Source organism: Cydia amplana, chromosome 14 (genome assembly GCF_948474715.1).
Source record: "Cydia amplana chromosome 14, ilCydAmpl1.1, whole genome shotgun sequence".
Lineage (NCBI taxonomy): Eukaryota > Metazoa > Arthropoda > Insecta > Lepidoptera > Tortricidae > Cydia > Cydia amplana.
In genome coordinates, this window is record NC_086082.1 from 7,621,068 (window position 1) to 7,647,780 (window position 26,713).

Consider the following 26,713-nt stretch of genomic DNA (forward strand, 5'->3'; position numbering starts at 1 on the left):
AAAACGCGTCTGTTACGCTCAGCACAGATATGGCCGCTAGGTGGCGACAGCGCCACGCGCGGCTTATGACTTTCCCCAAAATTGGGGCCGAACGGATGTACTTTTAGCTACCTGTAGCAAAGCGACGAAATCGCGGAGTGAGACACGCCTAACATAAGTAGCAGACTAGGCTTCATTGCTTTTTTGGAAGTTCAACGCCTTCGGAGGAGATATTATGAGACAGGCTGATTCCATTTCGAGTGGAACCGCGCGCAATAACTTACTGACGCAAGTACCTACATAGATAGAAATATAAGATCAGCGTAATTTCTAAAGTATGTAGGTCAAATTGTGACGCTTATTTTGCTCAATTTCATTTCATTGACGTCAGGCGATGCAGCCTTACCGTGGAAGAAAACCGAGGTTAATACTAAAGGTTTATTGACGTATCAAATACCTACTTAAACAGTAATCACTAATCAGACTAATAGGCGAACTTTTGTCTTGACTCGTTATCGCTCCCTTGATTTGGATATATACCTACCCTACCTATATATATTCATATATTTGCGGGATAAAATTTTGACGTACCTACCTCCTAGTTAAATAGGTATAGGGTAGGTAACCTAACCTAACCTAACTTTATCAATTATCATTAATATCATTATCGATAATTATGTTTATATATTATTTATCTTCAACTAATTTATGAAGAGACAGATCACGTCCGCAGTGGCAGAATCCTTACCTTCCTACTTTCTTCATATCCGCTGAATATAATAGATGCCAGATGTAATAGGTAATGTTACTTTAAGCTAAGACTAAGAAGTTGAATAATTTTACGGTTAAATAATTAAGGCTTATTATTAACCAGGCAACTAAAATATTAAATAGGAACTTTCATTGGGCATATAATAATATAATTTGGCTGTGCATTAATATTTTAGCGCCAAAAAAAATATTTTAGCCTCAAATATACCTAAGCATCATAATATTAAAAAACAGGCAGCAAAATCAAGCCACCCAAAAAAATTATAGGGAACTTAAAGTGATAAGTTGGCGTCTGAAATAATAAATTGGCAACTAATATTGTAAAGCGATCATAAAATTTAGTTGTCATCTAGTTGTTCACACCTAAGTAATCAACTAATCATAACTGAGCATATCGTTTCAGCTAGGTAGTATTTGAACACGAAAGCAGTTAAATTAAATGAATATTGGTCACTTTTTACACAAAACACCTCAAATTAATTTACCAATATGCAATAAGTATACTGACCATACTTATAGTAGAAATTTCTAATCATGAAACGCCTATTGGCCATTATACCTGTGGCGCACCACAATACTGGCTGCCCACAACCCGTCTACAAGTCTACGTCAACGTGTCAGTCATGTCACTTCGACACAACTAAATTTTCCTTCTGCGATACGGAAGCCTAAATCTTATTTAATCCTATTGTAATATATTCGCTGTAAATATTCTCTCATTATATGTAAATATTCATCATCTCTATCTCCGCGTATTATTTGGTATATAAATAGTGCCCTAGGCAAGGGCACCATATACCATTAGATATTTAAATTTTTAATTACTAATTTCAATAGTTACCACTGTGTTCTGCTAGAGTCAACAGATAGGTGCGACGACGAGCGAAGCGAGGAGGAGCGTGTTAGGTTGACCGTGTAATAACCAAACAAAATATTTTAAAAGAACTTCATTTTTTAATTAATAGATAGCCGTTTTCTTTTTAAAATGTGCTTCATAAATGGTCTCCAAAATATTAATTCAGTTGCCAAATAAATACTTGGTACCTGCCTAAAAATAATCAAAAGCTGTAACGGCATTAAAATACAACTCATATTGATATATTTTAAGGCTCCGTTTTTGTTGCCAAACTATTAATTTTAGTAGCCATTTCTATTTTTTTTAACTACCCAAATGCGATTAATTCGTTGACCGGTTAAATACGTGCCAATAATTAAATTCGACTAAGAACTTATTTGAATTCACTAACAAAGGCCATATCTACCACGTACCATATCTTAGGTCTAAGAACTCTATAAAACATTGTCGTCGCGTTACTAACTCACTTATCAGTCACTTCATGCGATTACTATTTAAACACTTCTTAATTATATTTGGGTTTCGTTTTCGAGAACAGCGATCGAATCAGCCAAAGTTCCTTCACCACTGGCCGCGTTATCTGTTTTATTTATTCTAGTCGAGCAGTGGCGTAACTAGGGGGGAGGCTGGGGGGGGGCACGTGCCCCGGGCGCCGTCCAAGGGGGGGCGCCAAAATGGGCAAAAGACCTCCCATAGAAAATGGACCAGCCAAAATGTAGGAAACAGTCAAATTTTTTTTTCGCGACTTAGGGGTTGGTCTCATAGTAAAAATTGTTCAGTATAATCCCAAAACCTCCCTGGCAACGGAAATGCAGTTATTTTTTAGCCACCCTGTATACAGGATGGTCCAAACCTTGATGTCCAAAAAATTTTTTTTGAATGCTCTTCGTTGGTTATCAGAATATACCCCATGTATGTTAGCCGATTTTTCGTAGTTTTCGAGTTTAACTTTTAATTTTTGTTAGGAAATTCCGGGGTGAAGCTTTGCGTTGCTTTTATGCCTTCTAATAATTGTTCGTGGTACTTATTTGCACTGATAACATGAAATAGCGATGGGGAAGTGACCCCATAAAATAATAGTAGAAATAACAAAAGAGGATTTTTGTAATGAATTACTAATTTGGAAGCCTTCCACCTCAGTTCCTTTGACCGGCGACTCTGACAAATTATGACTATTAAGTATCACTTTTTTGACCTTTTAAAAAAACGTAGGGTCTAGCAGTTTCTAAAATAACCAAAAGTCCTTGAAATCGCTTGTATTTTTTAACGTACGTAAAAGTTTGTCTTTTTTTCCCAACTCAGCCCAGTGAGGATGCTGATTTTTTTTAGCAACTGCGCCGTTTGTGAAGGTTTATGTTACAAAAAGAAATATTCAAAAAAAAGTTCAATAGTTTTTTTAAATTAATAATTGCTTCACCCCGGAATTTCTCAACAAAAGTTAAAAGTAATAAAAATAAAAATCATAATTCGAAAACTACGAAAAGTCGGCTAACATATTCTGATAGCCCACAGAGGGCGGAATCAAAAAAAAATTTTTGGACGGCAAGGTTTGGACCAACTGTATAACACATGCCGTGCCAACATCGCTCGTTCTGTGATACTAGAATGCCGTGAAAAACCTGTGTCAGGTATTGAGAGCATTCTATCCAGAGTTTCGGTGTGGGATCGGGAGAATTTAGTCCAATTCAATCCCACCAAGGCTCAATTTTGCGCGTTTACCGCTAAGAAAAGCTCGTTTTTCAAGGCACAACCCTTCCCATGTCAGGGAGTATTGGGAGCCTCGGTGTTGACATCTCCATCAGTGACGTCCAATAATTTTGTAGCCACCTTGCTGGGTAGGCTGCGCTCGTATCCAAAAAACTCGGTGTGCTCAATAAAGGGAGGCGATACTTTACTCTGGGGCAGACAGATCCATAGGCGTACCCATGCGGTGGGGCAAGGTGGGGCAGTTGTCCCACCCTGGTCTATGACCATAAGCTAAGAATCTCTGTTTCAACCGTACCCTGTTACAACGTCCCCAGCCTCCCCTACTTCTGCCCCACCCCTTAAAAAATAAAAAATACTGCGTACGACCATGGACAGATCCCATATAATGAGTACTGCACCTTTGGGCAGGAGCACCTAGATGCCACCTTGGTCCCTTCAAATCAGTCCAAAGGCGCGCTATGAATAGTCTACGATCCCAAACTTACAAGCGATATTGAATCTTCAAGTCTAAGGAGATCTCCAAAAAAGAAGTGTATAAGTTTTAAAATGGTCGGCAACGCGCATGTAACGCCCCTGGAGTGTAGACGTCCATAGGATGCGGTGACCGCTTACCATCAGGTGAGTCGTAAGTTTGTTAGCCACCGATGGACTAAAAATACACTTATTTGTCGAATCAAAAGTAAACTTTAATAAGTAAAAACCGGCCAAGTGCGAGTCGGACTCGCGCACGGAGGGTTCCGCACCATCAACAAAAAATAGAGCAAAACAAGCAAAAACAAACACAAAAAAACGGTCACCCATCCATCCATCACAATAATATCAGTCATCTTCCTCGCGTTATCCCAGCATTTTGAACGGCTTATGGAAGCCTGGGGTCCGCTTGGCAAGTAATCCCAAGAATTAGCGTAGGCACTAATTTTTACGAAAGCGACTGCCGTCTGACCTTCCAACTTTTGGTACGTGCCAGGGTTTGTACCCGTGACGGATTGAAAAAAAACCGGCCAAGTGCGAGTCGGACTCGCGCACGGAGGGTTCCGCACCATTCAACAAAAAATAGAGCAAAACAAACAAAAAAACAAACAAAAAACGGTCACCCATCCAAGTACTGGCCCCGCCCGACGTTGCTTAACTTCGGTCAAAAATCACGTTTGTTGTATGGGAGCCCCACTTAAATCTTTATTTTATTCTGTTTTTAGTATTTGTTGTTATAGCGGCAACAGAAATACATCATCTGTGAAAATTTCAACTGTCTAGCTATCACGGTTCGTGAGATACAGCCTGGTGACAGACGGACGGACGGACAGCGGAGTCTTAGTAATAGGGTCCCGTTTTTACCCTTTGGGTACGGAACCCTAAGAAGTAACCCTTTCGTTAGTTCATTTGGTTTTGTGGGGGGGGGGGGGGGGGCAAATTTGGTGCCTGCCCCGGGCGCCATATCCTCTAGCTACGCCACTGAATCTATATATATAAATGCAAGTGTCCTGACTGACTGACTGACTGACTGATTCATCAACGCAGAGCCGAAACTACAAAAGTTAAAAAATTGAAATTTGCACACTAGGTTGCATTTATAAAGTGTACAAGAGATAAGAAGCGATTTTGAAAAATTCAACCCCTAAGGGGGTTAAAAAGGGGATGAAAGGTTGTATGGGGTACAAGTTTTATTTTAAACTAGGAATTTGAAACTTTGTAAAAATGTATTATATTAAAAAACAAGAAAACTAATTTGAGCGTTTTCGAAAATTCATCCCCCAAGGTGGTGAAAAAGGAGTTGAAAGTTTGTATGGAGTTCAAATACTTTTGTGAGTGTGGGACTTGAAACTTTGTATATGGGGATATTATTATAAGACGGAAAAAGTAATTTCAGCGATTTTGAAAATTCATCCCCTAAGAGGGTTAAAAAGGGGTTTAAAGTTTGAATCCATTACAAATGCTTTGAAACTTCTTAGAAAGGCATAATACCTGATAACCAAAAAAAAGTAATTGCGACTTTTTACGAAATTCAACCCCTAAGGGGGTGAAAAAGGGGATGAAACTTTGTCCTGGGGTGCAAATTTTATTTTAAGCAAGGAATTTGAAACTTTGTAAAAATGTATTACATTATAAAAAAAGAAAACTAATTTCTAAGTTTTCGAAAATTCATCCCCCAAGGCGGTGAAAAAGGGGTTGAAAGTATGTATGGAGATCAAATATTTTTGTGAGTGTGGGACTTGAAACTTTGTATATGGGGATATTATTATAAGACAGGAAAAGTAATTCCAGCGTTTTTGAAAATTCATCCCCTAACAGGGTTAAAAAGGGATTGAAAGTTTGAATCCATAAAATTAGTGCGACGTTTTAGGAAATTCAACCCCTAAGGGGGTAAAAAACTTTTCTTGAGTTCTAATAATAAAAGCGAGTAAAGAGTTGTATAAAGCCATATTATTAGAACTCAAGAAAAGTAATTTCAGCGTTTTTACAAATTCATCCCTTAAAAGGGTTAAAAAGGGGTTGAAAGATTGTATAGGGTTTAAATTTAATTTTAAGCTACGAATTTTTAACTTCGTACAAAGTTATTTCATTAAAAGAGAAGAAAACTAATTTCAGCGTTTTTTTTTTAATTCAACATTTAAGGTGGTGAAAAGGGGTTGAAAATTTGTATGGAGGTCAAATTTTTTTTTGAAGTGCGGGACTTGAATCTTTGTATAATGACATACTATTAGAATACGAGAAAAGTAATTTCAGCGTTTTTAAAAATTCATCCCCTATAAGGGTCCAAAAGGGGTTGAAAGTTTGTATAGGGTTCAAATTTTATTTAAAGCTAGGAACTTGAAACTTCGTAAAAAGGTATTTTATTAAAAAATAAGAAAACCTATTCAGCGTTTTTAAAAATTCATCCCCCGAGGAAGTCAAAAAGGGGTTGAAAGAGTGTATGAAGATCAAATATTTTTGCGAGTGCGGGACTTAAATCTTTGTATAAAGTCAGTCAGTCGCGCGCGCGCATCGGTTCGTACGGTAGTTTCGCTCGCATAATTAATTGCCCAAGGTGGTGAAAGGGGGTTGAAAATTTGTATGGAACCCAAATATTTATTTGAGTGCGGGACTTGAAACGTTGTATAAAGGCATATTATTAGAATACAAGAAAAGTAATTTCAGCGTTTTTAAAAATTCATCCCCTAAAGATTTAAACAGGGGTTGAGAGTTGGTAGAGGGTTCAAATTTTATTTAAAGCTAGGAACTTCTAACGTCGTAAATAGGTAGTTAGGTAGCAGGTTTTATTAAACAGTGGACTTGAAAATCTTCTGGGGGTTGAGAGAGTTATCGAGAACAATTTTATTCAGTTAGGGGCTTGAAACTTATTCGTAGCCAGGTTGTGAAAGACAAATCTCATGCGTTGTATAATAATTAACAAATGTTAACCGTCCCTACTGCTATCTTTTGCTGCCTAATGTTCTAAGCTAATGTAGAATTTATAACCACCAATATACAAATCCACGCGTACGGAGTCGCGGGCAACAGCTAGTTAAGTACATATTTACTAAACACGTTAAACGGTTAAGAAATGTTCAAGCATTAGTTACATACACGCCACTATATGTTTAGTAAAGTGGAAGCGTTTGTGTCATGTCGTGTTGAAGATTTTGAACTACTTAAACAAAATATCAACAACTAAAATATCAACAACTTTTAACTGCTTGACAGGAAATTAATTGTTAGGTACACTAATAGACTAATATGTACCTATACCAACCGACCACATCATCATGTAGGTACCTAGACCTACATATATAGACTTAATACCTAAAGACAAAACAGACTGATGAGAATAGACCGACGAGTTCATGATCTAAGTACATAGTTGATTTCAACTAAAGTCGTTTGGATTTGAGGATCTTGAAAAAAAATATTTTGCCCATCCGAAACACAAGTATCTGGGGGCACGGTAGTGCCCCCGCCAAGACGAGCAAAGCGAAGCGCAAGGGCACTACCTACCTTTTCTCGAAACGCTTCGTCCTTTTTTTTTAACCCTCATAACTTGGGTTTGGATTATATCAGATAAAAAAAATTCTCGGGATATGATGTCAATAGTGGACTTATTAAACATAAAAATTTTCAATTGCATAGCTCTTATACTTTAGATTTTATTCATATCTAAAAAACCCCGATTTCGTCACTGACTCACTCACTCACTGTTGATCATCAAAACCTCTAGGGTACTTCCTGAAGTCCTAGGAAGCTGAAATTTGGTATGTAAGATAGTATTAGTACACAAACAACAAAAAAATTCAAAAACTTGAAATTTTTTGCCCCTAAGGGGGTGAAAAGGGGGGTGGAATTTTGTATGGGAAATCAATACCCGCTGAAACGATTTAGTTGAAATTTGCTATGTAGATATTTTTTGTAATGGGGAATGGCATAGAATAGGTTTCAACTCCAAAATCACCCCGTAAGGGTGAAAAGGGGGTAGAAAAGGACGTTAGGGGAAAAAGAGGGTTGAAGTTTGTATGGGGAATCAGCAAAAAGCAGATTGTATAAAAGATGACCCCAGGTACGTATTTCAGGATTTTTAATAGTAGGTACTTAAATCACACGCGCAACCCTTTAAATTAGGGGATGGAAGCAACTTACAAAAAGAAGTGAAATCCCACCAAAAACATTTTCATGTAAAATGTTGCCAAGACGAAACCATAAAGCTCGCACTGACAAAAAGTTATCAGATCTCTTGTAGAGCCAAGCTTCTAACTCTACAAGCCCTAACTTCACAAACTCTACACCTTAGTCAAAATATGTGGCTTGGCCGTTTCGTTACTCCAAGAACTATTGTAAGTATTATAAAAATAATGAACAGTGAAAACATTTTTCACCTTACGTCCATGTGACAGTAGCGAAACGGTCAAGCCACATATTTTGACTAAGGTGTAGAGTTTGTGAAGTTAGGGCTTGTAAAGTTAGAAGCTTGGCTCTACAAGAGATCTGATAACTTTTTGTCAGTGCGAGCTTTATGGTTTCGTCTTGGCAACATTTTACATGAAAATGTTTTTGGTGGGATACTTACGACGTTGAAACATCGCTCATGTACTTACGCCTTATCGCGGCACACATACGTTCATATAAACATTAATGATGCTGGACTGTTGTCCAAAACCTATACCTTACATAGTATGATCTTTAATTACACAAAATTGCTACTGATCACTAGGTCAAGTAACACTAGACACAAGCCTACAGTTCCTTTAAAATGTTTTGTGAATGATGCAGCTGGCCTCTGATAACTCTTGGGGTCAGGCATGTTCGTGCCTTTGTGATCAGTGGCATCTCAGCCGCGACTCTCGGCACATTCTAGTGCAGCGTGTATCTTCGAAGCATTTACCCCATCTTACTGTGATTTAATGGTGCATTTATTCAGCACGTTGAGGATCAACGGCGACTGCAGGAGCCTGGACGGGACAGGCTTTAAGATTGAAGCGCTCAATAACTTCGCTTTGCTGTCCAGCGTATTCTCCAATCTGTGTAAAGGTACCAATTAGTTAGATTTCTCTCTCTTTCTTCTTGCCATCTTAGCATTCTTCCTTGTTTATCCTTGGCTACGAAACAGTAGCGAAGCCGAATCTGTATCAAAGTTGGTTTAATGTAAGAATGACATGACACCAATGATTGACCCGACTATATTTTATAAGAAGATATGCTAAATTTCACTGATAGCGCAGTACACACAGCAACACTCTTAACTGTACATCGGTGGACTTTATTACAATAGACATAAGGTCCACCGATGGATAGTTAACAGTGAGGGCAGTTAACGTGTACATTTTTATCAAATTAATGGTCACGTTAATTATACAATCTTTTAGCTACTTGTACGTAAACATTTTGACATTCAAACTGTTGGGATCATGTTATAAATAAATAAGTAGCGCAGGTAGCTATTTCATATACCTCTTCGGTTTCCTTAAGAGCCCATCAACGTGCACACTAGCGCCACTGCTAAATAATCGTGATTATTTAAATTTAACGAAAGATATTTAAAAAAATGGGGGCGCTACGTACTGCATCATGTATTAAAGTACCTTTTGAATACATCAAACTAGTTTCTGTGTTTCTGGATTCGTCAATCTATGAATTCAAAACAAAAACGGCCGTTTTAACTTTGGAAGCATGGATTGACGAATCCGGCAACATAGAAACTAGTTTGATGTATTCAAAAGGTACTTTAATACAAGATACAGTACGTAGCGGCCCCCTTTATTAAATATATTTCGTTAATTTAAATAATCACGACTAGTAGATCACTCAAATCTTACAATAAAAAAACTTTGCGTGATGTAGTTCTATATTTTTGTGTATGTTGTTTGGAGTCCTTGGAGGAATGTGCCGAATGTGACACTATGTTTTGTAAGCAAAAAAAGTTGTGCTCCCTTCGTAATTTGCAAAAAATTGCAAACTTTTTTCAGTTTTTGCACTTTTATTATAAAACTATGGGGTTTTGGTCAAAGCTTGCTATGTAATGTTGAAATAACATTAAATTTGGAACAATTTAAGCCCATTTACAGCGCCGTATGTCAAATAATTCATGAGATATGGAACTTTAAAAATAGGGTATTTTTTTCCTTAGAATGAAATTTTTAGTTTTTCCTATATTTCAGGACAAATATCGGCACAACCGCTCATGCTATGAGATATATTGCGTGAATAAAGTTCATTTAAGTGCAAGAAAGGGTCAGTAAGTTCTACAGTTCTCTAGTTATCGTAAAAAAATAAAATTGCTATAATGAGGAAGGAAACTAATGTATTGTTTAAGGCATTATCAAAATCCCTACAAAAGGCAGTACCATCGACGAGAGTGTCATCTACGCTTTTACCGGCCTTCTCCGATAGCAGCAGAGCGATATTGATCAACCATTTTTACAATGCACTCCCCTCTTACGAGTAAGCACTTCATTCATTCAGTAATGAAATCAAGATACAAACTGTAGTTTGGCTTGTTTTTCGGCTCCACTTTTTGGTCGTAGCCATTGATTGTAGTCCACGATACCGATTCTTATTTAAGAATTAGTTTCGGTTTTGATACGTCCTTGACGATAGTTCACAGTGATTGGCGAAACGCACTGGGATCACTGGAAGTCGTGTTATTAGATGTCTAGCTGTCGCTTCTTGGTGCTCTTGAGTATACTGTGAGTCGTTTTAATACAAGATCACGATAATATCCTAACCATAAAACAAATTGATACATCAGAATCAGCTACCATTACCCACTCTAGGTATACGTTTGTGTTATAATCCACGGGTTTTAACTAGCAATATCCTATTACTACGAGTCTTAACTACATACATAGGTGTATAGATTGACAAACCAAATCGGGAATAGAAGAAGAACTAAAGGAAACACGTATGTACTAGTTTTAATTCAATTAGGTATAGATAAGTGTATGTTAACATGATGCATGATCTGCCAAGCCGGGCGGATTGCATACATCTGTTACTTTCTAGCAATGATACATTCTTCTAGAATACATAATTAGTTAATCAATAATCATGTTAACATTGAGATATATTTGGTTACGAAATTACACATAGCTGTACTATGACAAATAATTTACAAAATTTTAGTTATACTTAACTATCTAATTTGTAACTCAAAAAATTATGTGTATTTGCCGTATTTTCTATTGACAAATTAGTCCAATCATTTTCCAATTATTTTTTAATTGGTCGAGACTATAAATACATTTAAGACTGTAAAGTAAGTAAAGACTGAAATAAGTATTTATGGTCACAACCCGTGGATTGACAACTCCACAGAGCAGTAGCTCTACATAGATTTAGCCTTAACAGCCATTGGAAAAGAATTTGCAATATTGCGTATAAATACGGTAAACCTCTGAAGAAGTTATAATATAGTGGTAACTTGACAAGTCTGAGTCACATACAGACATGCCTATAGCACAAACATATACCTAGTGTGGGTAATGGTAGCTGATTCTGATGTATCAATTTGTTGTGGTTAGGATATTATCGTGATCTTGTATTAACACGACTCACAGTACACTCAAGAGCACCAAGAAGCGACAGCTAGACATCTAATAACGCGACTTCCAGTGATCCCAGTGGGTTTCGCCAACACCACGCCAATCACTGTGAACTATCGTCAAGGTCGTATCAAAACAAGATCAAAACCAAAACTAATTCTTAAATAAGAATCGGTATCGTGGACTACAATCAATGGCTATGACCAAAAAGTGGAGCCGAAAAACAAGCCAAACTACAGTTTGTATCTTGATTTCATTACTGAATGAATGAAGTGCTTACTCGTAAGAGGGGAGTGCATTTTCAAAATGGTTGATCTCTAACATCGCTCTGCTGCTATCGGAGAAGGCCGGTAAAAGCATAGATGGCACTCTCGTTGATGGTACTGCCTTTTGTAGGGATTTTGACAATGCCTTAAACAACACATTAGTTGCCTTCCTCATTATAGCAATTTCATTTTTTTACGATAACTAGAGAACTGTAGAACTTACTGACCCTTTCTTGCACTTAAATGAAAGGTAATTAAATTTGCTACAACTTTATTCACGCAATATATCTCATAGCATGAGCGGTTGTGCCGATATTTGTCCTGAAATATAGGAAAAACTAAAAATTTCATTCTAAGGAAAAAAATACCCTTTTTTAAAGTTCCATATCTCATGAACTATTTAACATACGGCGCTGTAAATGGGCTTAAATTGTTTCAAATTTAATGTTCTTTCAACATTACATAGCAAGCTTTGACCAAAAACCCATAGTTTTATAATAAAAGTGCAAAAACTGAAAAAAGTCCGAAATTTTTGAATTTTTATGCAAATTACGAAGGGAGCACAACTTTTTTTTGCTTGCAAAACATAAGTGTCACATTCCTCCAAGGACTCCAAACAACATACACAAAAATATAGAACTACATCACGCAATGTTTTTTTAGGAGATTTTTTTTGTAAGATTTCACTGATCTATAGTGTGCACGTTGATGGGCTCTTAATCCCTATTCCCTACTATAGGTGTACACTGTAGGTAGGTACCTACCTATTATAATAAGTATTATAAATGAGAAAGTAATAATATCCGTGTCTGTATGATAGAATTAGACAGAAGGAGAAATTTAGAGTATGGTGAAATTTTTAGGATCGCATTCAATAAGTTACATTCCCCAATTACGACCTATCTATATACGCTCCAAACCTAGTTTTAAATAAAAAATCGAAGTAGTAGACAATAAGTAGGTTCTACACAATTTATCCACCAATCATTTTAGCGACTATGTAATTATATAGTCTATAATAAATAAATAGTTTGTGATTCCGTGTAAAACGCCTAAGCATTAGGTTTCACCTAAAAAAAATATGTTTTTCATAAAAACAATTAAAATAATTAGCAAACAACTACATTACTTACTTATATTATATTACAATGTTCCATCCAATCGAACAAAACAAAGAGAACACAAAATCGTGTGGCTGCGCTGACTAGACCGATATTGGCAGCTATTAGTACGGCTATAGTCGGGTCTCTGATTACAAATAGTTGATATGAATCTCGAGGTCTCACTTATACTGGTGGACTCTGTTCGATAGGTGCGGATATCATTAACAGCGGTGGCACAAACACGAGCAATTAGGTAATTGTCGGGTGACCTTTCCGACAGGTGATGCGCACCTGCCTATATTGCGAAATATTACGGAGACATAAGAATAGTAAAAAATATAAGGTCACGTCACCTTTAAACTCACAAGTGTTAAAGAAAAACAAGAATTTGCTTCAACGACCGGTCTCATTGTTGAAAATGCAACCTTAACTGAATGGTGTAAAGTTGATGTTTGGTGAATAAGTAAATAAGGGGCTACGTTTTACAACTTTACGACCGCTATTTGGAGAACAGCTATGAAAGTACAGTTGCAGCTGTTAAAATACGCAACATGACGTTCTAAAATCTAAGCCTAAAGCTGTGGCTTTTCTTAGTGGCATTGAGTGCTATCATCCGGATGTTTTCATCCGCTTTTCCGCCACATATCTTTGTAGATATACCTCGACCCAGGGCCGGATCTAGGGTAGAGCGAGTGGAGCGGCCGCTCTAGGCGCCGGATGGCAAGACTAACGATATTTTTGCCGGCCACAAAGCATCACATATTTTTACCGAGGTAGTGTCGTCATATACTTATGCCTCCAATGGAGCATCAGATATTTTTGCACGGCTGCCCACAGTCATATATTTATGCTGGTGACTGTACCTAATACCTATATACTTTGTTGTGACGCAGCTCAATCTTTGGTAATATGACAGTTCAGGCATGCTTCAGGCCACGGAAAAAGCCGATTCCAGTTTAGTATAGTGTGTCATTATTCTTTCTTTCCTCTCTCTAATCTAATTCCTAAGACTTACGCTTTCTACATGTCAAATTTTATTAACAGCATTATTAGGGCGAGCGAAGCGAGCCCTATCACTATTCGACAAACTATGCATTCTTGTGGTACACTTTACGGAAAAACTATCGCACTTATAGGTTTGAAATTAAACATAGTAATTTAAATTCATGTCTAGATGTGTTATCAAACATAAAAATATCATTTTATAAACCTAAAAAAATAAAATAAAGGAAAAACACTTTGTATTACTACTAGCGCCATCTGTTAGAAAAATTACAAATTAAAATTCGTGCTAATGTACTATGTGCTAACAACGATGAATACAAAAAAACCGGCCAAGCGCGAGTCGGACTCGCGCATGGAGGATTCCGCACCATCAACAAAAAATAGAGCAAAAAAATAGTGTTTGTTGTATGGGAGCCCCCCTTAAATATTTATTTTATTTTATTTTTAGTATTTGTTGTTATAGCGGCAACAGAGATACTTACATCATTTGTGAAAATTTCAACTGTCTAGCTATCGCGGTTCATGAGATACAGCCAGTAGGGCTATGATGGTCGACTGTATAAATGATATAGTTGTATAAATGATGATAAAACTGACATTTTATCCAGTTTTTATTGATTTGTCGTCTTTTCCACTTTTGACAGCGATAGTCGTTAAACGATTAACTGCATAACTGCATGCTGCTCGTTGGATAATATGTCATTTGTCTACTTTTCCAACTTAAACTTAGTTGATAAGTGGATAAGTTAAATGATATAAAAGACACTTGTCTAGATTTATACATTTTTATAACATTCATACCGTTTTGTCCACTTTGACAGCGATAGACGGTAAATGGCTACGTTTGTTGGATAGTTAGACATATAGTCGATTTTTGACGGCTAGCCTTTGATTAATTTATCGTGGTGCTCACTGGGCACGATAAGGTGCTCTCATGGTATAGAAGTGGTGAAAAATACAATTTTTAGGGTTCACTCGTGCGTCTGTCTGTCCGTCTGTCACAGCCTATTTTCACGGAAACGACTAGACCAATTAAGTTGAAATTTAGTACACATGTGTAAATTAGTGACCCCTCACACAAAGACGGACATGGCTTCCTCGCGTTATCCCGGAATTTTGCCACGGCTCATGGGAGCCTGGGCAGCTTGGCAGCTAATCTCAGGAACTGGCGTGGGCACTAGTTTTTACGAAAGCGACTGCCATCTGACCTTCCAACCCAGAGGGTAAACTAGGCCCGTATTGGGATTAGTCCGGTTTCCTCACGATGTTTTCCTTCACCGAAAAGCGACTGGTAAATATCAAATGATATTTCGTACATAAGTTCCGAAAAACTCAAGTAGTAGGTACCTAATATAACTTGATCGCTGAAATATTATTTTCACGTTTGTGTCAGCAGCTTACAGTACTGTATATTGTAATAAACTAATAAACTAGGGACGGACGGACGGACGGACAGCAAAGTCTTAGTAATAGCGTCCCGTTTTTTACCCTTTGGGTACGGAACCCTAAAAAGGGTTAAAATTTTGGATTCTGACCCATCTCGCTTCGCTCGGTTTGATTCCCAATTTAGCAATTAAGTTTCTCTGAATACTGGAACATTCAATCTTGCTGTATATTCACTGCGGAGGTCAATTTACTCGTATGTTCTGTTCTGTGACGCTGATGAACTGATCAGTCATGTTGTGTTAGCAAACTTAAATCGGGTATTTTCAGTTCGAGAAACAGTTTTAGTGTTACTATTGCTTGGAACTGCCAAAATTATAAATAAAGATAAGCGTATTAGGCCGTCTGTATCGGCCCTAAATCACTGAAATTTGTATTAATAAACTACACCCGACTGCAACTTGTATGGAAACTGCACGCCGACTGCACGCCAATTGCAACGTCGGCGTGCAGTTCAACAAAATGACCCAGAACCCTGGCAGTACCTAGTGGAACTCAGGTTTGGTGCAACATAGGCACACGCTGTTTTAGTAATTCGACACGTCTTGAGTCTTGATGAGCACTTGGGAGAGCAGTACGATAGAGCTGATGCTGAATCCTGGCTGTACCTAGCGGAACTCAGGTTTGGTGCAACATAGACACACACTGGGTTGGACATCCGACTCGTCATGTGATCACTTGGTAGAGCAGTACCCAAGATAACTAATGCTGAACCCTGGCAGTACCTAGTGGAGCTCGGGTTTAATACAACATATGCACAAGCTGTTTTGGTCGTCCGACTCGTCTTGATGAGCACTTAGGAGAGTAGTACCCAAGATAGAGCTGATGCTGATCCCTGGCTGTACCTAGTGGAACTCAGGTTTGGTGCAACATAGGCACACGCTGTTTTAGTCATTCGACACGTCTTGACGGGCATTTGGGAGAGCAGTACCCAAGATAGAGCTGATGAGCTTATGCTAAACCCTGGCTGTACCTAGTAGAACTCAGGTTTGGTGCAACATAGATACACGCTGTTTTGGACATCCGACTCGTCAGAATGAGCACTTGGGAGAGCAGTGCCCAAGATAGAGCTGATGCTGAACCCTGGCAGTACCTATTGGAACTCAGGTTTGGTGAAACATAGGCAAACGCTGTTTTGGTCATCCGACTCGTCTTGATGAGCACTTAAGAGAGTAGTACCCAAGATAGAGCTTAATGAGCACTTAAGAGAGCAAATTATACGTAAGTTTATGTGCGGAGCAGCATGATTACCGCCAGTAGGTGTCCAGACGGGATAGTTTTACGCTCAATTGTGTGGTGTGGACGCATAAATAAATTCAATAACATTGGCTCGCTGACCCAACATTATGTAGGATAGCCAGTTACAAAAAGTACTGGGCGACCGTGTAGGATGTAATAAGCGCTTATGAAATTGTATAGTACGTGTGGATGATATTGGCAATTTGATTTTGTCGTCTGGACACGTTTTTAATGGACAAAGTAAAAGTTGTAACAGACAGGCGTACCGGACAGCGACCGGGGTCCAATTAGTAGGTATATTTCTTTCTTGCTCTAACTTACAGCTGCGTCCTTAACGGACTTATTACGTACCCACTCGATTGAACATGGAACAAGCCTCGGACTGGATCAAAGTCGCGGTCTGGTACGTTTAGGTAGAAAAACTCCGCGAGCCCTTACAAAGCTCTGCTTTTTGCTAGTAATACTGCTTGGTTTTATTTCTTACTACAGAAAATGCAATTACAAATTAACCGTTTCGTTGCGTGTTCCATTTTCATAGACTTTTGGCTGTGGCGGCGAACAATTATTTCATGACACTTCAGGCGTGCCTTACGCCATAGAATATGATGGCACGCCTATCGTGTCAAACGCCACACGTTAAAAACTTTGATGACACGCCTGTCGTGCCATCCGCACCGACAACATTACAAATATACTGTTTAACTTCCAGCCTGTCAAGAGAAGGCCATGGCGTCGATCCCGCCGTCTGCGTTCTCGGCTGGGCGGATCCGGGAGACCCAGCGCAACATGAAGCTGTCCAACGTGAAGTCTGCCAAGGATCCCAATGCCAAGATATTCAACACTAACTGTGAGTCTATCTCATCATCATCCTGGCGTCAATCCCAGCTGTGCCCCCGCGCGGGGCGCGAGGACCCGGGGTCCGCCTAACTGTGAGTCTATCTATACATCCTATATTCTCAACTAGGTTCACGTCTCCATCCAGCAACCTAGAAACTAGTTTGATGTATTAAAAAGGTACTTTAATACAAGATACAGTACGTAGCGGTCCCCTTTTTTAAATATATTTCGTAATGGCTCCTCTACACGATGGGCCAACGCCGGCCACTCCAAGGGACGCAGCCATGCGGTAGAATGAGATAGCAATATCACTTGCTCCCTCTAACGCATAAATGCGTCCCTTGGAGTGGCCGGCGTTGGCCCATCGTGTAGAGGAGCCATTAAATTTAAATAATCACGATTAAATTCATCAGTGCGCCTAGTGTGCACGTTGATGGGCTCTTAAAAAATATACCTACTTTTACCTTGATAATATGTGTACATTTACATATTTGAATAAGGCAACATTTTAACCTCCTTAACAATATTTATAAATAGTCTGTTTGGAAAGAGAAGAGTCTGACACCTTTTAACATTATTCTTTTTTTCCATTTTACGATATTTGTTGCGTCACGCGACAAAGGTTAATAAACTTTTTTTAAATTTATCTTATCAGTCTTATTTATAACCAAAACCAAATTATACTGGTCCCGCGGTTAAGTACCAAGTCGATTCAGAACCAAAACCTACTCGTGCTCATGTCATAGTGATGTCATCATCAAGTGTCCGCTTCCCATAAATATAGGAATTTGCAAATATTATAATCGAACTGATTGTTACTATTGTTATATAGCTGAATCCATATCCAGATGCTAGCCCTAAAGCTCTCACAAACGCAACACGAGCAATATACACAGAGTTTCCGAATTTGTATACCTTTAACTACACATGCAAAAATAGCTCTCTAACATATTATTTACCTATTCAGTCATGGAGCTATCGCCACTGAAGTACAACAGCAAGCTGATGATGAGCATCTGGGGCTTCTACAACCGGTATTCGCCGCACAACGTGAAGAACGTCAATGATGTCAGTGTCTTCGAGGGGGAGTTGCAGCAGTAAGTTCTTCAGCAAACCCTACATCCTTGCAGACTATTTTTAGTGATTAGGTATACCTATAGGTACCTATAGATTTAAAGCTAGAAATAACTTTTCACTAGCTTCATGTCCTATACTCAGTGGCGTAGCATGAACTAATCTAGCCGTGAGCGAAATCGCATCTGCGAGGCCCTTTTCTTTCCCTGTGCCCGAAGGGGCCTCGCGCGAGGCCCCTCTTGGAGCTCGAGGCCGTGGGCAACGGCCCACTTCGCCCACGCCTATAGCTACGCCTCTGCCTATACTCGTATAAACATAACAATGCAAGGTGCACCAAGCACTAAAGTACTATCACTTCGTACCTACTCAATGTAAAAGGTGAAAGGAAAGTGCCCTTTAGCATTTAATGTAGGACATCTCGCTATCGTAAAGTACGAGTATATCATCAATTAAAAGAAGGGCAATTATCATCATCCAAATTAAATACAATGTACAATGTTACCGATTGTGCCTTTTGAGACCAGTTATATTTATCTCTATCTATCGAAGATTATTTATTAATTTTGCGACTTGCGTATGTACCATTAACCACACTCTTAATTGACAATTCAATTCGTAAATCTTATTATATAGACGGTGGAATGATCATATAGGTAACAGTCGTCGATGTAAGTACCATACTGTACACGATACAATACAATACTCTTTAAACTCTCGTTCGCTTTCAGCTCGCGCGCACTATATCGTTCGTAATGACCCACGTACCACGTTATACTGTACCTACACTACCTACAGAAACATAAACAAAGACAATTCGACATACATACATGATTATAATCTATATATATAAATGCAAGTGTCCTGACTGACTGACTGACTGATTCATCAACGCAGAGCCGAAACTACAAAAGCTAGAAGGTTGAAATTTGTACACTAGGTTGAATTTATAAAGTGTACAAGAGATAAGAAGCGATTTTGAAAAATTCGACCCCTAAGGGGGTTAAAAAGGAGATGAAAGGTTGTATGGGGTGCACGTTTTATTTTAAGCTAGGAATTTGAAACTTTGTAAAAATGTACTATATTAAAAAGCAAGAAAACTAATTTCTGCGTTTTTGAAAATTCATCCCCCAAGGTGGTGAAAAAGGGGTTGAAAATTTGTATGGAGATCAAACATTTTTGTGAGTGCGGGGCTTGAATTTTTGTAATATCGTATGTTATTAAAATACGAGAAAAGTAATTTCAGCGTTTATAAAAATTCATCTCTTAAAGGGTCGAAAGGGGGTTGAAAGTTTGTATAGGGTTCAAATTTTATTTAAAGCTACAAACTTGAAACTTCGTAAAAATGTAGGTATTTTATCAAAAGAGAAGAAAACTAATTTCAGAGATTTTGATAATTCATCCCCCGAGGTGGTGAAAAAGGGTTGAAAATTTGTATGGAGGCCAAACATATTATTTGAGTGCGGGACTTGAATCGTTGTATAAAGGCATATTATTATAATACAAGAAAAAATATTTTAGCTTTTAAAAAAATCATCCCCTAAAATGGTTAAAAAGGGGTTGAAAGTTTGTATAGGGTTCAAATTTTATTTAAAGCTAGGAACTTCAAACTTCGTAAGTAGGTAGTTAGGTAGTAGGTTTTATTAAATAGAGGACATGAAAACCTTCTAAAGGGGTTTAGAGGGATTATATCGAGGACAATTTTATTCAGTTAGGGGCTTGAAACTTCGTAGGTTGTGAAAGACAAGTCTCATGCGTTGTATAATATTAATAATTAACAAATGATTAACCGTCCTACCGCAATCTCTTGCTGCATTATAATGTTCTAGGCTAATGTAGAATATATAACCACCAATATACAAATCCACGCGTACGAAGTCGCGGGCAACAGCTAGTCTTTGCATACATGTACGATATCGACCTAGTAGGTGCTTGTGCAGACTAGTGGGCGTAGGGCGTAGGTAAGTAAGTAAGCTGCAAAAGTGTATGGCCACTTTATGAATGAATTCCATTCATCCTACATGAATCGAAAATCATATGTCAATGTGAACGTTTAACGTGAAGTAGACGCTAGGATTCGACCAATGAAGTTCCTTGAAATTCACATTACATCTTCTGCGCTCCGCTCGTTTCAGCTTGGTAGAAACCGTTCTGACGAAGAATCACATATGTATATGCTCGTTATGGTGGGTTGAAACGCAACTGTACGATCTGGTAATACAACTCACAACTTGTCATCTTCAGATTACCTACCCTATCTACTACCTAGTAGAATGGCCCTTTTGTTTGACGAATTTGAGACTTTCTTTTATTTTTTGCCTTTTTTAGATTCGTCATGTCTGTCTGTCTGTCTGTCTGTCCGTCTGTCCGTCTGTCCGTCTGTCCGTCTGTCTGTCCGTCCGTATGTCACAGCCACTTTTCTCCGAAACTATAAGAACTATACTGTTGAAACTTGGTAAGTAGATGTATTCTGTGAACCGCATTAAAATTTTCACACAAAAATAGAAAAAAAACAAAAAATTTTTGGGGTTCCCCATACTTCGAACTGAAACTCAAAATTTTTTTTTTCATCAAACCCATACGTGTGGGGTATCTATAGATAGGTCTTCAAAAATGATATTGAGGTTTCTAATATCATTTTTTTCTAAACTGAATAGTTTGCGCGAGAGACACTTCCAAAGTGGTAAAATGTGTGTGTCCCCCCCCCCCTGTAACTTCTAAAATAAGAGAATGATAAAACTAAAAAAAATATATGATATACATTACCATGTAAACTTCCACCGAAAATTGGTTTGAACGAGATCTAGTAAGTAGTTTTTTTTTATACGTCATAAATCGCCTAAATACGGAAAACCCTTCATGGGCGAGTACGACTCGCACTTGGCCGCTTTTTTATATATTGTGACCTTTTTTGCCACTTTTGTGTTGTTTCTAGTCAGGATCGCGAGCCCTTTTCATACTTATAGGAGAAAAAAGTGTCCTAAAATTTCCATACATTTTTCAAACTTTCCTTTTTTGTTACCGCCATACAAAGTATATGATGGGGAAATAGTAACACAATAGGAAAAAACCCTGGGACATTTTTTTATCCCATTAGGATCGATAGAGCTCGTGATTCTGAGTAGAAATAACACAAAAGTGGCAAAAAAGGTCACATACCTATATATAAATGGCAAAAAATAAAAGAAACGCTCATTTACGTTCATGGACAAATCTATTTCTCAGTACATATTTTCTATCTGATTACTATACACAGTGTTTTCAGTTGGAGAATAATGGATGTTGTTTATACTTCAGATCTGCTGCAAACTCCTCTAACAAGACCGAGCCCATCATCACGATGCCATCTGCTAAACTGGACAACGTGTGGGCCGCCATCAACGTCTCTCAATCTCACTAGGCGTTATTATGTGTAATGTGTATAGGTAATACAAATACTAACCTAACCTAACCTAACATAATATGTATCCATTATACAAATGAGATAAACGCACAGAGGCTAATAAACTTAGGTACGCATTAAGGGCAGACAACAGCGTCTAATCAGTGACGCACACAAAGAGAAATGACGCACACCTCGCTCGCTACGTCTGGTGCGTAAGCGCTTATATAGCGTGCAAAATCAAGCGGCAAAATCTTTAAAATGATGACGAAGAAAACAAGTCTAGTAAAATTGTCACAAGAAATTTTACATGGTAAGAATTAAAGTGTAAAATCTTTAAAATTTATTTATAGCCTGTGCTGGATACATATACTCATTATCATTAAACTAAGATTATTCATTTCATTGTATGTCCTGTACATGAATACACTACATATCAATTGAGTAGTTTTCAATCACAATGTATATTCTTTTAATAAATAAAGTTTCATAATTAAAGCAGAGTTTTTATTTGATCTTTGATCAACTTTTTAACCCTGGAAAGTACAAAGTAACTATGAATTATTATGATTATTGTGGCAGCCACTATTTAAGTAATATTGAGACTTAAAAGGCAAATACAAGATTTCAAATTTTTTTGTCAATTAAATAGGCCACAGTGATAATTTCTGGCCCTGTTGGTTATAATGAAGTAATCAACTAATCAATTAGCCAAACTTGCTAGCCTAGCCTCTTACCTTATAACAATGTATTATTAAATTATACAACGGGACTTAATCGCGTATCTAAGTTTTAAGATTTACCTCCGACGTTTCGAGGACGGCGTTGTCCCCGTGGTCTCGGAGAAGACTGGCTTAAGTTGACATCAGCATCGTCTAACCGCGCGAGTTTTTCGAACTACCCGCACTTGGTCTTGTTTATCCGCTTGAACGTTTTGCGCACTAAGGATGTCACTCTGTAAGGATGAAGGATGTGTAAGGATGTGACATCCTTAGTGCGCAAAACGTTCAAGCGGATAAACAAGACCAAGTGCGGGTAGTTCGAAAAACTCGCGCGGTTAGACGATGCTGATGTCAACTTAAGCCAGTCTTCTCCGAGACCACGGGGACAACGCCGTCCTCGAAACGTCGGAGGTAAATCTTAAAACTTAGATACGCGATTAAGTCCCGTTGTATAATTTAATAATGTGTAAAAATCGTGAAAGTTTAAATCAGTGTTATAACAATGTAGGAAATTAAGTAACACAGAAAATAATAACTGTTAAAATTAAAAGCAGACTTGCTTATATTGCTGTAAATTCTTTATTGTTATATCTTATATCACAGAACAGACTATGAAAATAAATTAAACTAAATGTCTACATTGTTTTTTTTTTCATTGTTACACTATAAACTACATATTTACATTTATGTTTATCGACTTTTTTATTAGCATACATATATAATGTTGCATATAATCTATCTATTATTTTGTATTGAAGCTGATTGCATTATTGGGCGTTTTTTTTAAAGTTGTCTTCTACACTTTTTTTTTCAAATTTGGGATTTTTTATGTTATTTCTACTCAGAATCACAAGCTCTTTCTATCCTAATAGGAGAAAAAAATGTCCCAAAATTTCCATACATTTTTCGGTCTTTCCTATTCCGCGACCGCCATACAAAGTCTATGAAAAATGGTGACGGAATGGAAATAAAAACCTTAGGACACTTTTTTTCTCCTATTAGGATAGAAAGAGCTCGTGATTCTGAGTAGAAATAACATAAAAATCCCAAATTTGAAAAAAAAAGTGTAGGGGACAACTTTAAAAAAAACGCCCTATTCCTGTTAAAACTGTTAGTAAGATGTGAAAGTCCTTTTGTGAAGCAAAGCCATTCATTAGAGTGGTTTACAAATAATGAATAGAATCAGGCGTTACTTTACAGAAATTCATATTAATCCCTCCTGAAGTCCTGAAGATGCCTTGTAGAGTGGCGAAACACGTGTCGAGTATTATTCTTTTGGTGGTGGTTTGTTATATTATATTTATTTGCGTATTTATACATATATATATAGAGGGTGAGTGCTACATTAATTGCATGAAAAAAATACTGATTGACTAGCAGCAAATATTTGAAGATGAAGTAAAATATATCAAACACAAGAATGGAGATTTGTTGGTTTGAGAACTTGATTCATAGCTTTATTTATAAGTGCTATTTGCCCCAGTATCGTAGGGCCTGTCAATGCACGGTTCAAGAGCTGTTGACAAGTTTATTTTTCAATGCTTGTTAGATTTAAAACAATGTAACATGCTCTTCCATATTTGTTTAATGTTTACCTGCACATGGCCTGGGGTTGGGCTGTCAAAATGTAATATGATTTGCCTGCTAATAATGAAACCGAGAACATGTGGCAGGTGGTAATCAAATATATCAGCAATGCTTAGTGTGATATATGAAGGCTTTTCTAAGCCACCACCACTGTTTATGGTCTATAACAGAATAACAATATTAACAATAACTCTTTGCTATATGGCATTTGTATTGAGTACAGGACAATCTCCATAATCCGGCACTTTGATGGTCCGGTGTACCCAACCCAGTAATCCGGTACTAAAATTTGGGTATAAATGATCATTCTATGTTCTAATTTACTATGTGCACCTACATTGTCTAACTTCAATCTCTTTATAAATGGCTAATTTCCAAATAAACAGTAGGATTTTCTTTGAATTTAGTATTATAGGAAAATGTATTAGAAATACATTTTCCTATATACTAAAAGCACATCAAAATTAACTTACACTAATCGGCTCTCTTGTATCAGCGTTAGTGCTGGATTAGTGAGATTGTACTTTATATAAAATATTTAATTTACAAATGTCACCTACTTATTCTAATCTTTAACACCTTTAATTTTATTTTATTCTAGTTACCTTTAGTCGATTTTGATTGAAAAACTCGCCCCGCATGAGCAGCCCAAATCAGCATTAGGATTCTGAACCACTCTAAACGCCGCTCGAATTAGTTCAGTGTGATAGTCAATTGTGGATCCCTTGATGTATTCAAGTGAAGTATCATCTATTACTACCTTGACTCCATCTTTCTCGAATATTCTGCAACAATAAAATATATTTTTCATAGTTAAAAAAAAACAAGTAATTTAATATGCTGTAGGTAATAAAAATAATCACCATCCCTTACACCCCACTTACAACAATCAAGTAACAGTTTCCCAGAATAGCCTAACTGCAAGTGCCTGGCCTAGGCCCATTCTAGGCCTTTATTACATATTTTAATTTATTACTAATAGCTTATGTCTAAAGTGTACAATTTATGTCGTCTCCGAGTATAGTCCCACTGTCGCTTGCCATAAGGACGACTTGACAGGTTTTTCGTATACAATTCAAGTAGGGAATGCAAATCGGTTATTTTTTGTATGGAAATAACCGCGGTTTCGGTTAATAACCGATTATTTCCATACAAAAAATAACCGAAAATAACCGATTTGCATTCCCTAAATACAAGCAAATCTCGTCCTTGTGCTATGCGACAAAGTGGGACCTATGACTAGACGTCGACGCATATGTCAATCTGTGCATATAATGTGTTTGTTTAGAAAACAAACCAAAAACACAAAGTATAGTAACTGGACCACTGCTCGTAATATAAAATTAAACAAACCTGTCATCATCTTGAAGTTTAGTGTCCAAGTCAAATTTGTACTGGAATCCTGAGCAGCCTCCGCTTTCTACGCACACCCTTAAGAAGCTCTTTTCATCATCACAGAGCTGTTTTAATTTTTGTACGCAGCTCTCACTGATCACGATCCCCTCTTGTGGCGCAGGTGATGTCTGGATGTTGCGTAAACAATGTACGCTATTACGCTGAGCGCGGATCGCACACAGCAATGGCCTCGCTCTCTGAAGCATTTTTCTTACTATTTTTTGATATTTATGTGCATAAAAATCTTAAATTTTCAATGGAATAAAGAATTTAGTGAATCTTGAGTTACGAGTTACACAGCAAAGCAAAACGGAAAACCAAAATATCAAAATATTCACTTGAACGTCAAACGTCACAGTTGACAGTGACACTGACAAGTCACAACTTTTAACGGGGATCTATTTGACCTACAGAAAAACACGCTGTCATAAGTTACCAAAAAAACTTGATTACAAAAGAGGCTTTATTTTTCCTAAATGGCAACATTTAGAAAGGGACACAGGGGCCTACCGCGAAAATCGAGATTCGGAGATCTTCGCGGTTAAAAAATAGAATACATATATAGTTTGTCAAATAACTGTCTCATTTCAAACATAGACAGAGAGAATCTTACTATTATACTAGTACTAGCACCCAGGGGCGTATTTACCCTAGGGCCAAGGGGGCCATGGCCCGGGGCGGCAGGCCTCGGGGGGGCGGCGAAGCCGCCCCCTCGCGGCTTTTTCTTGGCGCCTTTTATAATCAACTTAGCTATATTTTTTTTCTATTTTAATTGACATTTAAATTAATAAACAAATGAACGCTGCAAACCCCACCAATAAATTAAGCAACATTTTCGTTCATAAAGTACCTATTAGTACGGCGTAACTAAAATAAAATGTAACTCTGGTAACCAAACCGTGTTAATGAAAAATGAAGCTATAGGGTTGATTAAACTGCTAAATTTCCTAGAAACGGCCATCCTGTCAGAATTTTGGGAAGCTGTTTTGAAGCAATTTAACATAGCTTCAAAAGTTCTGCAAGGGGTTGACTCAGACCTGGAGGTTGTTTCTAACCTTTATCTACACACATGTCATTAGTGCTCTATAATGCGTTCAGAAACCGTAGGAAATGACAAGCTTTATTACAACCAATTTTACTATGAGAACTTTCTTATCTGTGGTAGTAGGAAAATTTGTACTTTAATGTACATAACGTTATACATTTTTGTAAGGTTATGAGTTTAAATTTGGAACAGCAGTCAAAACTCAAGTGGGTCTCAATTCTAGTATCCATTAGATATTGAAACAGTTATCGATACGAAACGTCAATTTAGTATGTTTTTTTAATATAAACCGCACGATA

The 26,713-nt window shown here is 37.6% G+C and overlaps 2 protein-coding genes across 2 annotated transcripts; one reads left to right on the forward strand and one right to left on the reverse strand.

The window, feature by feature from the left end:
- Nucleotides 1–8,531: 8,531 nt before the first annotated feature.
- Nucleotides 8,532–21,730, forward strand: LOC134653819 (uncharacterized). The gene is made up of 4 exons (XM_063509182.1): nucleotides 8,532–8,809; nucleotides 17,085–17,222; nucleotides 18,180–18,309; nucleotides 21,581–21,730. Exons 1-4 carry the CDS (start codon nucleotides 8,683–8,685, stop codon nucleotides 21,681–21,683), a joined length of 498 nt encoding a protein of 165 aa, XP_063365252.1. The 5' UTR covers nucleotides 8,532–8,682; the 3' UTR covers nucleotides 21,684–21,730.
- Nucleotides 21,731–24,506: 2,776 nt separating this feature from the next.
- LOC134653820 (iron-sulfur cluster assembly 2 homolog, mitochondrial) lies at nucleotides 24,507–25,656 on the reverse strand. Its single transcript, XM_063509183.1, has 2 exons — nucleotides 25,328–25,656; nucleotides 24,507–24,759 (listed from the first exon to the last, which is right to left on the reverse strand). The coding sequence occupies exons 1-2, from the start codon at nucleotides 25,573–25,575 to the stop codon at nucleotides 24,582–24,584; spliced, it is 426 nt and encodes a 141-aa protein (XP_063365253.1). The 5' UTR covers nucleotides 25,576–25,656; the 3' UTR covers nucleotides 24,507–24,581.
- Nucleotides 25,657–26,713: the final 1,057 nt, after the last annotated feature.